Genomic DNA, 12,083 nt, shown 5'->3' with positions numbered 1-12,083 from the left:
ATCCTCAAGAGGATTCTAACGTGTCCAGTGACAAGAAATTCTCTACTCCACAAGGTATACTTCAACATAAAAATTATTTTAGGGCCAATCCAATTAAATCTTTGAGGAATTAAAAAAGAAAAAAAAATCAGCTATCCAAGAACATCATTTTAGATGGGCATGGCGGAGCACATTTGTATTCCCATTCAGGAAGCTAAGACAGAAGGATCATGAGTTCAAGACCAGCATGACCTACACAGGAAAACTCTTTTATTCTTAAAAAAAAAAACTGGAAAAAAAAAATCTAAAATAAAACCAGACATTATAATAACATCAGAGAAAATTTGAAAATGGGCTGAATATTAAGACATCATTTATTGTGTCAATGTTAAATTTCTTGAATGTGAAAATGGTATTTAGGTTATGTAAGAATATACACTTAATTTTTTTTTTTTTGCAGGGGACAAAATGAACATGTGTAAAAGAATACAATACAAAAGTGACAAAATGTTCAGAGCAGATAAATACTAAATACAGATTAAGGATATAAAGGTGTTAGGTATTCCTTATGTTATTCTATCAACTTTCAGTAGATATGACATATTTTATAATAAAAATTAAAAAAAAATTAAGTTAGAAACCTGATTCACATTAGATACTAACAAATACTTTTCAACATGCCATGAAACATCTTGACAACAATAAAAAGTATCTTAGTATCTTTTTTATTATTTGGACTTATATACAACATAAAAATAAATCATCACTTAGCTATTAACTTATAGTTCATTACTAAAAATGATTCTGTGACAGATTCTTTTAGATAGAGCTTTCTGTCCAATTCAGATAAATTCTGAAATGGATATTCCCAAGGAATGAATTACTGGGTCAAAGGAAACAATGCTTCAGGTAATGAACCCTAGTAGACCTCATATGTGGGATATAGACCTCATACAGGGGTAGTTAGACCTTGTACATGGTTAATTCCCCATTATCCTTTGTACCTCTACTACACTGAACACAGTCTATATGGAACAAAACTGGATCCAAATCAGGGATGGTAACTCTTTAGTCTAAACCAAAGGTCAATAATTTTTTTCTATAAAAGGTCAAATAATATTTTGCTTTGCAGCCATATGGTCTCTCTCAGAACTACTCAACTCTGCTACTACAGAGTAAAAGCATCTATAAAGAGTAAGAATGGGTATGACTGTTTTCAGAAATAAAACTCTATGAAAATCAATGGTGGGCTAGATTTGACTGTGAGGCCTAGTTTACAGACTCAAGGTATACAACAATCATGGCAATCCCATCTCTTTGTTCTACAGAGTGGTGTGGAACTTAAGTTTCATCCAATCAGTGCAGGCAGGTGTTTGGCAACATTTATGAATTAGGGGTAGGCACATGGCCTGATGGGCCCAAACAAGCTGAAGGGAAAACTGATATTAAATGGTTTAGAAAGAAGTATTACCTCTGCCACCAGTTATGACTGAGAAAGCAAATAGCCCAACTACTGCTAGCAGGTTCCTACACTACAAAGGAGCCCAGGCTCTTGAATAAAGCTAGCACTGTGGACTATAAAGTAAAGACCTGGAAAAACTGAGTACTTAATGACACTCTGGAACCAGAGTCAACCAACCCTGAAGTCCAAATAAGCCAACACATTTCCTTTTTATTTAAGTTAGTTTAAACCTGGGCCTTCTGTTACCTATGGTGAAAACTATGCAGATAACTGAGTATACTGCCAAACTGCCTGCATAAAGAACATACGAGTTTATATTTCTATGGCATTAAAAAAAAAAAAAGAAGAGTATGTGCTTCAGCTTACCACAGGTCAACAGGCACAAAATGTCTTACTATTTTATCATTAATTCCCATTTTACATAATATGTAAGAAATGTCAATAAAAGGTAAACCATCCTTCCTTTCATCCCTTTGTATCTCACCTTTTTTTCAAGAAGAATTAATTTAAACAGGATTAAGACCTTCAGAAAGAAAAAAAAAATGTATTAAAATGAGAAATTCAAGACTAAGGATTTGCTGTTTCCCTTCCTCAAACATAATCACACACCACTTAATACTATTAAGTAATTACAGTACTTTAAAAATGTATGAAAACTAGGGCTGGCAGAGTGGCTCAAGTGGTAGAGCGCCTTCATAGCAAGTGTAAGGCCCTGAGTTCAAGGCCCAGTGCTGCCAAAAAAAAATTATACACATATATACATATATTTATATATATATGTATATATATGAAAACTATGAACTTATACCAAGAAATTAAATATTAACTGTGTCCTTGTTTTAAAAATGTGAAAATCATTAAATATCTGACAAATTATCATTTTTTGGAAGGAGTAGAGGCATTTTTTGCTTGAAATACTTGCAAGCTCCTTAAAGGGCAGGACTTTTTTATTTATTTCTGGATGTCCAGGGCATCACATGGGAGGTGATCAATAAATGTTTGATAAATGAACGATCAATGTGTGAATATCCCACATATTCACACATATGCTTTTTAATAATAAAGATCATAATCCCCAGCAAAGCAAAAAACAATGAAGATCAGAAGGAAGGATAGATATTTTATCTGAGAATGTTCTATTCTCAAGGCAACATATAAAATATTCTGCAACATCAAAACATGTTTCTTTCCACTCTAATCACATGATAGCTGAAACTGCAAAGACAATACGGGAAAAAATACCCCACCCTGCAAAAAGTAAACAGATGTATTTATACTCTCTTAGAAATTTCTATGATATATTCCTGCCACTCTCAACTGTGGTCATGGTCAAGCATGGTTCTAAAAGAACTAAAAATAGTTACACCATAATACAAATTTGATGTACACTGAATATTCCAGTAAAAAGAACACAGTAAGAACAAAGGCTCCCATCATAGTATATCATAATTTAAATAAGGTGTCATACCTTGTGTCGAAAATGAAGGACAAGATCTCGAGGAGACAGACCTACAATGTTAACAAAAATCTCATGTGTAACTAGAGTCCACTGTTTTTGCTGAAAGTTAGGAAGGGAAGGTTAAAAATAAAAAGTGAGAATATGCAAATACTCAAATATTTGTGTTATATATAGTTACATACACTTTAATCAGAAACTTTCTGCAAAGATTGAAGTGTTTGAAACCTGCCCTGTCTGATACAGTAGACACATATGGTTACAGAGCCCTTGAAATTTGGCATAAGTAAAGGGTGTAGGAGGGTGAACATGGTAGAAAACATTATGTATTCACATATAAAAATGGAAAATGAGACCTACTGACTATTCTAAGAATGGGAGGGGGATAAGGAGAATGATGGAAGAGTAGAAACAATGAAAGGAAACAAAAAATAAGAAATTTGGCAAGTACGACTGATAAACTGACTTCTAAGTTTTATTAATTTTAATCTAAATGTAGGTATCTATCCATTGCTAGTCAAAATAGTACCTACTGTTTTCAACAGTACAGGTCTAATACCTTCCTTCTATAAACATAAACTATGTAATTTAAAAATTATAAACTTTATGCTATAGTAGCAGTCATTAAACACAGTTTTTGGTCACTGCACTCCATATACATTATTTCTGAATCAAGTCTTCTCCAATCATCTTCTCTCCAACACCACAGTTCATGAAGAAATAGTTTAAAAGGATATAAGTCCTCAGAATAGCAGCTCTGTATCTAGCTTATATCACACACAGGATTTCAATAGTAAGCTACCTCAATTTAACTACTTCATGATGAAACAGGAATTGAGGGAGCATAAATCTACATTATTTTCATCATGAAAGGATATTCATTGTGCACCTCAGATACCAATGGATATTCTGGGTGGTCAACATAGTATAAATTTAACAAAATCCCCAAACTGGACAACTTAGAAAAGAGCTGATCATCTCTCTCTCTCTTGCTTGTTAGACAGTTGGTTTATTTATTTATTTATTTATTTATTTTTCCCTCTCTTATACAGGAAATTGAGCTGGTTAGCATTAATGTAAAGAAAAGGAAAACTTACCCTCATACTCTGAAATTTACACCTTGTACATAATAGCTTCAAATATTACTACCAGTGTGCTATGATAACCCTTCTCAATGTAAACACTGGCTAAGAGGATATTTAAGGAAGGAGCATTGACACTTTGAAAAGTTTAGATCACATACAAGAATACGTAAATATTTATAATAATTAAATATATGTGTGCTCAGAAACAGTGCTGATCATGAAATTTTACATGCAACTCAGTTTGCCAAAAAGGAAGAAATAAGGGCATCGCTTCTGACTTGTAAAAAAAAAAAGTTACTTACCAAGATATACTTGGGATCCTTCTAATGAAGCTCCTCCCAAGGAACTGTTCATGTGCTCATAAAGCTCCTGTGAGACACAGACGGAATTCAGAACTCATTTCACACACTGAATTAAAAACATGATGATCAGAAAAAAGCTGGGCAGCTTATTTTACCAGGCACTGAATTTAGAAACAATCAAGGTCTGACACTTTCCAGTTTTCAGCACTCATTCATTCCTTTCAGACAGAGCAATGACAGAAGAGAGTTGGGCAAAAATTGTAAAAACATACTCAGGGTTCTCTCGTTCTTTCTCTCCGCTGACTCATTCCTATGGTGGTATGAACTCCTAAGATAAACTCACTCTACTTCCCTACTAAATTACTAACTGTCCTACTCTCACCAGCATCCAGGAGAGATCCATTATCTGTATGTACCTTCATGGTAGCCTTGAGAAAAACATGCCATTTACCTCCAATAAAATTCTGGACACTAGGAGCCAGAAGCCTGACCCACAAACATAGTGTATGGTTTATTAATAAGATAAGTGAATTTGTAAGGCTATGCCACAGCAAATAGGCTATTATTCATTAAGAAAAATATTTGTGTTATTTGTAGTCACTATCTCCTAAAAAAAAAAAAAAAAATTGTTAAACTTATTAAGTACTTGGGTAGACCCCTGGTCCTTCAATGTTTTAATGCAAATGGATTTTCAAAGAATGTCTTTCTTAAACTAGTAAATAACTATCCTTCAGAGTACTAATGACAAGATTTACTTCATTCATGAATCTGCCTTCAAATGATTACATCTACAAAGGGACATAAAATTACCTTTAGAATGGAAATTTGGGAGAAATCCTTCTCTTCAAAATATGCATGTGTAATGAGCTGAAGTTTTGCTTGAAGTAAGCCATAGAGAGGCTTAAAGAAAAAGAGAAATCACTATTAGGTTGATAACAGTAAGCACCAACAAACAAACCCAATACAACTTTTTAATTTGAACAGGGATGTTAGTAACTGTCAACTTTACAGCCCTTATTAGTCACAGCTGGAAGCCATGATGTCACCTGTTCTCAATCCTAGGCTGCAGGTGGGAAGGTGCCTAATATACTGAATTATTCTTCACAAAGGTGATTTTTGTGACTATATTTTGCATGTAGAATTGGGCATTTGATGTTATTAGTAAAGGTGTTATTCCATTAGTAATAAACTATTGAAATGATTTAATTTAGAGCTATGAAAACCATGAGATATTATGTATTTTCTTTTTTAAAAATTAAAATCATTATACATTTGCATCTAATCAACTGGTATCTAGAAGAAACATAATTTTGAATTTTTTTTTTTTTTTGCTTTTTCAGTACTGGGCAAAAACTCAGGGCCTCATGCTTGCTAGGCAGGTGCTCTACCACTTGAGCCACTCCACCAGCCCTGAAGTATTATTATACTACAATTTCACTACATCATTTCCTTTCCTCAAATATTTTAAAATTTAAAGAGCATGTTAAGGCTAAAATTTTTTCACTGCAATATTCATGAACTCTTATTGACAATAAAATCTAAGTAATTATGACATTTTACATTTTACTAAAATATTTATCCAAACACTTAGGAAGAAAACAAAAATGTATAAATGAAATATATACCAGCTACTTCATTTTAGTCAAGTGTCAACTTCCTTTCTAACAACCCATCAGATCTCCTCCCTCTTACCTAGTCTGCAAATGAGTAAAACTGCCAAAAGTCAGAGAAACAAGAAATGCAAACCCCTTACTAATTTCAACAAATTCTTGTTCTCATAAATCTCTTACTCTAATAATGCCTTATTCTCAAAGATCTGCCATGAATGTTTAACACACAGGTGAACAAGTTACTAGGTCTCTTACCAGCTTGCTTAGAACACAGACACTTTTCTGAACGGTCTCTCTGGTGACATCGGCTTGCCTTACTTTCAATGCCTATTAAAACAGTCATTATTAGAAATATTCCATACCACTATTTAGAAACTTATTTTCAGTATGAAAATAGTAATTAAATAGAGGAAATTTCTTATATTCAGTTAAATTCAGAAACTTTTTTTCTTGTCCTCTCCCTTTAAACTAGAAACCCTAAAATGGGTTTCTTATTCTATTTTCATACACGCATATGAAGTACTTCATTCATAACTGCCCCAAGAATTTATTAAGAATCTCAAAATACTTATTGGATAAATTAGCCTGAAAACTATGTGCAAGAAGTTGTGGTATACACTGGAACTGTATAGTGAAAGGACAATCCCAACTCTCAAGGAATTAATAGACTGATGGAGATTACTTCATTTTCAAGTCACTACACTCAAGTCAACCATTCAATGCAAACCAACCACTGCTGATTTTGATTTCAAAATGGGACAGCTCTTTCAGAGATAGCTAAAGTTGGATTCTCACCAGAAAAACATATTTCTAGTTAGAGGGGTGAGTTTAAGAGATGACAAAGCTTGTCCCCAGAGATTGAAGAACTCAGCACTTTTGCTAAATTAGTTGTTTTACGATGCCTGTAGTGCACACTGGAAGATTTGGAGCCCAACACTGAACACATATCTCATTCCTCAGTGATTGTGAAGATGATTATGAAAGATTGCTGTAGGTCTCTGCTAACAGAAACAAGTCCACTTGATCAAAGCTGTGAGGGTAGTAAGAATGACTCTTCTGCCTCTAGTGTACTACCTGACATCTCCTTGGATCTGTTTAGAGGACAGATGGGTTGTCATTAAATTGAGTCAAGAGTAGAGATTTTTCCTCTTGACTGGGCTCATCCATTTCTCCTACCTTCATTCAAAGGGACCTAAAGTCTTTCATCTATTCTCTAGAACCTTTAACATCTGCCTTATCTATCTGGTTTCTCAGATGAGGCTAAAAAATTTGGAGAAATGGACAACTCTTAATATATTCTGAATTCGGTCATACTTAGCGTTAAGGGACAAATGGAGTATTTAAACGTTATGCAGAGCATGAAAAGTGTTATTAATGACAACTATGAGAGGTAAGATGACTTGGAAGAAAACATTTTACTAGGGCTTATATGACATAGAAGGATGAAAGGAAGTAAAGGAACTGATTGTCTGAGAAAAGGCAGTGCTTCAGTTCATGTATATGTAAGTACAAAAGGATAACAGGATATGAAGAAAACGAATGCACAAAGCTGCCAGGCTAACCCTTATTCTCATGTTTATTTTTAAATCTAAAATTTTATTTTCCCAGTTTTATTCAAGTATAGCTGACAAATAAAAATCATATATATTAAAGGTATACGTGATAAAGTAATTCAGTTATTCATCCCACAATCACTCACTGGGTGTGTCCTATGTTCCAGGCCCTGTACTTAGAGGGTTATTTCAGGGTAATTAACTACTTTGGGTATCCTGGAAGTTGCATCTATAATTTACTTTCAAATGACTCAGAGAAAAAACTCACATGCACAGAGCAAACATGGTAAAACACTAAGAATTGTGGCATTTAGGTGGTGGGTGCACAGGGGTTCACTGTACTATTAATTTATCTGCATCTTTGAAACTGTCACTATAAAAAGAAATTCTGAAAGATTTACAAAGTTAATTATTCACCTGAGAGGAGTGTTAAACCTTTTGACTATCTAAGCTCTAGTTCCAGAGATTCTAATTCAGTCAGCAGGAGGAAAGGATAGGCAAATATATTTATTTAAAAACACAACAAACCAAACCCAAAAAACTCCAGGTAATGTGGTTTAAAACCACTGTTTAGAGCAGTGGTTCTCAATCTTAACCATGTATTACCTGGAAGCTTTTAAATCTCCTGATGCCCAGAACATTCAATCAGCATCTCTGGAAAGCAAGCTTTCCAGGTGACTCCAATTTGCAGCAGAGGCTGGCAACTACTCACTATTTTACAGCATCTGTGACCTCATGATCTACTCATAAAGATTATTTTCCCACAAAAAAACAGTGCAGCCCAACAGCTAGGGATGAAAAGTGGGGACTCCCGCCTTAGTTCACTGGAATTCATTAACTAGAGATATTATAGTAAATCAGGCATTAATTAAGCTGGCAAGTCGCTTAAAAATAACCAAATTCTTAGTTATAAATAATTAAGACTACTTGTGAGCCACTGTAAGTACATAGTACTATTTCTAAAATGCTGGGGTGGTGGTAGGTGTTTTTTTTGTTGTTGTTTTTTGTTTTTGTAAACCCACACATTCCCACACCATCTTCCTAAATTATATAGTGGTGTTAAATAAAATCACGAGAGGCCACCAGTTTGGACTGGGCTCCTGCACAAGGCCCAAAAGAACAAGCCAACAGAGTTTAATTACCGCAACTAAACTCTGGTTGGCTGCAGGAAGCCCTGCAGACAATTAGCTACTGAAGCTACAACCAGCTGACTGCCTGATTAGGCTGTGGTCAGCTGAGTTGACTTCATTGCCTCACTCCATTTTTCTAAAAATGCTGTTTTATGCTGTTGGCTACAAGTTCTCAGAATCTGCTCTGGTTCTGAGCTGTCCAATCTGTGATTATTATTATTATTATTTTTTGATTAAATAAACTATTACATTTAATCAATTCATGGAATTTTCCTGTTGATAGTACTGCCATAGTTTGGATAAGTGTCCCCCAAGACCCAGATGTTAAAAGACTGGTCACCTATCTGTGGTGCTGCTGTGAGGAGGTGGAACTTTTAAGAGGTAGGGCCTAGTTAAAGGAAGTTAGGTCATTCAGTACATGTCCTTAAAGGGGATACTGAACCCACCCCCCCTTCGTTTCCTGGAATCCAGGAGGTGAGTATCTTCCTTTACTATGAATTCCTGCCATGATGTTCTCTGACTCACCACAGGGACAAAGGCAACAGTACCAAGTGACCATGGACTGATACCTCTGAAACCACTGAACCAATGGCTTCCTTCCTCTTTAGAAGTTAACTAGATCAGGTATTTTGCTACAGTATAGAAAACTGACACAAGTACCAAACACTAGAAATAGAAAATCCAAAGACACTATTAAACTTAAATGCAGGACTTTAAAGATAAATCTATAATTTGGATATGCTATCCAAAAGTATGTACAATTATATAATCACAGCCACAAATTTCAACTTATAGAAACATTGGTACGAATAAATTGGTACTACTGGAATAGTTACAAATTGCTTTTAAAAATATAAAAACAAGTAACACATAAACAATAAAGACTATGTTGTTTCCCCAAGTGACCAACACCTAAGAAAGGATTTGAGCTTTTTTCTGTTGTTGCTTTACCAATAACTACCATACCTTGGCTTCAATCTGTCGGTAGCAAGAAATACCGTACACTGTGGCTCCATTTCCATTTCTGGGTGGCAAGTGAAAAAACACAGTATCTGTAAGAAATACATAGAAATGTGTAAATACAGAGGTGCATTATCCTTATTAAAACAGATATTTGTATAATGCAGTCATTAACACAAAAATGGTGATACATCAAGGAATCCACATCATACTTATTTCCAATATCACAACCACAGGTTTCTTAGAATTTCTCTCAATGCCTTATAGTCATCACAAAAAAATTCAAGAGGCTAAAATTATAATGGATCAAACTGAGAGTACAATTACAAAAAATGTTTCATATACAATGACTGCTTCAGATTTAAAAAACAAAAAAAAAGCCAATGGCAAAATGTGAATCTTGAGGGGATCCCAGAACGTTTGGGGAAAATTGAGGGTTAGGTGTGATAATGGTATTGGAAGTTATGCTGGAAATCATCTCACTCTTAAGAGATGCATGCTTAAGTATTTAGAGGTCAGTGCCTATCACTGTTTCTAAATGACTATAAAACAGTACAGACAAAACTGGGATTTGGGCTGGGGTGGTGGCTCAAGTGGTAGAGCCCTGGCCTAGCAAGTATGAGACCCTGAGTTCAAACCCCACCCAGTGCCACAAAAAAACCAAAACTGGGATTTGTACGAGAGGACTAGGGATGTGGTTCAAGTGGTACAGTGCCTGCCTAGTAAGTAAAGTCCTGATTTCAAGCCTCACTTCCACCAAAATAAACAGCCTGGCCTTATACATAAATATAAATAAACTATAGATATTTGCTATAATCTTAATTCAACTATTCCATATGTTTGAATTTTTCTGTAAGAAAAGCCTAGAAAAGAAAAGATTCTGAGGTTACAAATCCTACATTTAAGTTACAAGTTAAAATTTGATTCATGTCATAAAGAGATTAAATACTGTATTAAGAAAACAGGTAATGAAACCAACTTTAATCAATTATCTTCGTAGCACCTCTAATACCGTGGCAAAATATAGTCCTTCATAAAGTCTGGCAAAGCATTCATTTGTAGGGTGGTAGAAGACTCAGTAAGAATTTCACAGCACTCCTTTGAGGGATGAACATGCTCCTCATGGATCAAGCAACCTCGCAGAAGAGGAGAAACAATCTCAGCTGTTACAGATGGGCAATGGAGCACTAACCTACTAAGTCTGCAGCTAGAGCCTCAGGCAATGTACAGCTGGTGTATGTAACTCCTGAGAGAGCAATCTCAAGTACAACTGTACAGTGTGCTCCCAGAGGTAGATGCCCTGCGCTTATCAATTATTTAGCCAGGGCTCCTGGCAGAAGAGTGGCCAAGGATCACCAACCTCAGCCAATGTAAACCTGGCATTCTGTGCAGGTTCTCTAGTTCATGTATTGTTCTTATGTCCAAACAGCATATAAATATGCTATTTGTTACTTATAAATAATCACAATAGAATGAAAGACTTTCATTTACCAAAGTATTTAGAATCTTTAAGATGTCTTGGCAAAATTTATTTCAAAATGGCACCTACTAATTGCTCCACTATCTGGCCACATACCTTCCTGGTAGTTATGTGCACCATCTGGTAAGGCAAGGAAGGGCAAATACTTCCATTCTTCAGGTAAAGTGTGGCTGTCATGTCCATCTCCTGGAATCAGCGGCGGGTAAGAGAATTCAACCTAAAATGGTAAGGAATGTTAACCAAAAGGTGATTGATCAAAGGGAACATCTTACCAGAATAGGCAATATGCTTTTAAACCCTGATTATAAGGATAAGCCACATCTGTTGATGTCATCAAGACTGTCACCAAACCCATGACTAAGAGGAAAAAAGCAGTAAAAGAAAAGATCTGTAAGCCTTTTCCCTTTCCAAATTAAGGTCTCTAGTTGGAACTCAAAATGCTGTCTAACCAAAAAATAAAGAGAAACTTAGTATAGATACTACCTGTACTCCAAGAGTTCTATAAATAAAATTAAAGCTGTTCTAGGCTGACTTGGGCTCACAGTGTTTAAGACATGGCTTCTTTGGTAAAATGCATTCAGAATTTCAAACAGCTGACTTTTGGAACCCAACTTATTCATAAATTGTAGACTGCCTGTATTGCATTGGTAGCATTCTAATATTCTTGTCTCTAAATACTTGCACTTGGAAATTGTTCAATTTGCTAATCAAGTTCAAAACAGTTACAAAAACTCCTTTCCATGTCTGTATATATACACAATTTTAATGGATAGTTGGTATTATTTCTTGTTTAGTCAATCCTCTTGTTGAACTTTTTCAATTTTTTTTTACATCATTATAAACTATTTAGTACTATCCAAATTTGGTATGATATATATATAGTCTTTGTGCCTCATTCCTAGAACAAAGCTCCTAAAATCCTTTGTCTTTTCCTCAGCGACAGGAGTTCCCTTATAATAAGTCCCCAATCAACTATACTTTAGTTTATACTAATAAGGTAACTTCTGGAAGGGCTCTCAGATAGCTTTAGAATGGGGCTCGGGTCATCAGTAAGACCACACCTTGA

The 12,083-nt window shown here is 35.0% G+C and overlaps 1 protein-coding gene across 6 annotated transcripts in view; it reads right to left on the bottom strand.

Annotated features, from left to right (window-relative positions):
• Avl9 (AVL9 cell migration associated) overlaps positions 1-12,083 on the bottom strand; it is a 44,295-nt gene that overhangs the window by 17,565 nt on the left and 14,647 nt on the right. For all 6 annotated transcript variants that reach the window (XM_074065273.1, XM_074065269.1, XM_020180006.2 and 3 more), the window contains 7 exons: positions 11,114-11,234; positions 9,544-9,629; positions 6,150-6,221; positions 5,095-5,184; positions 4,285-4,351; positions 2,910-2,950; positions 1,926-1,964 (listed from right to left, as the gene is read on the bottom strand). In XM_074065273.1, the coding sequence (XP_073921374.1) occupies positions 1,926-1,964; positions 2,910-2,950; positions 4,285-4,351; positions 5,095-5,184; positions 6,150-6,221; positions 9,544-9,629; positions 11,114-11,234 (516 nt within the window). The remainder of the gene's footprint in view (positions 1-1,925; positions 1,965-2,909; positions 2,951-4,284; positions 4,352-5,094; positions 5,185-6,149; positions 6,222-9,543; positions 9,630-11,113; positions 11,235-12,083) is intronic.

Source organism: Castor canadensis, chromosome 2, assembly GCF_047511655.1.
Source record: "Castor canadensis chromosome 2, mCasCan1.hap1v2, whole genome shotgun sequence".
In the NCBI taxonomy this organism is placed as follows: Eukaryota; Metazoa; Chordata; class Mammalia; order Rodentia; family Castoridae; genus Castor; species Castor canadensis.
Note: the sequence above shows the minus strand (reverse complement) of the source record. Positions and strands in the feature narration are given on the sequence as shown.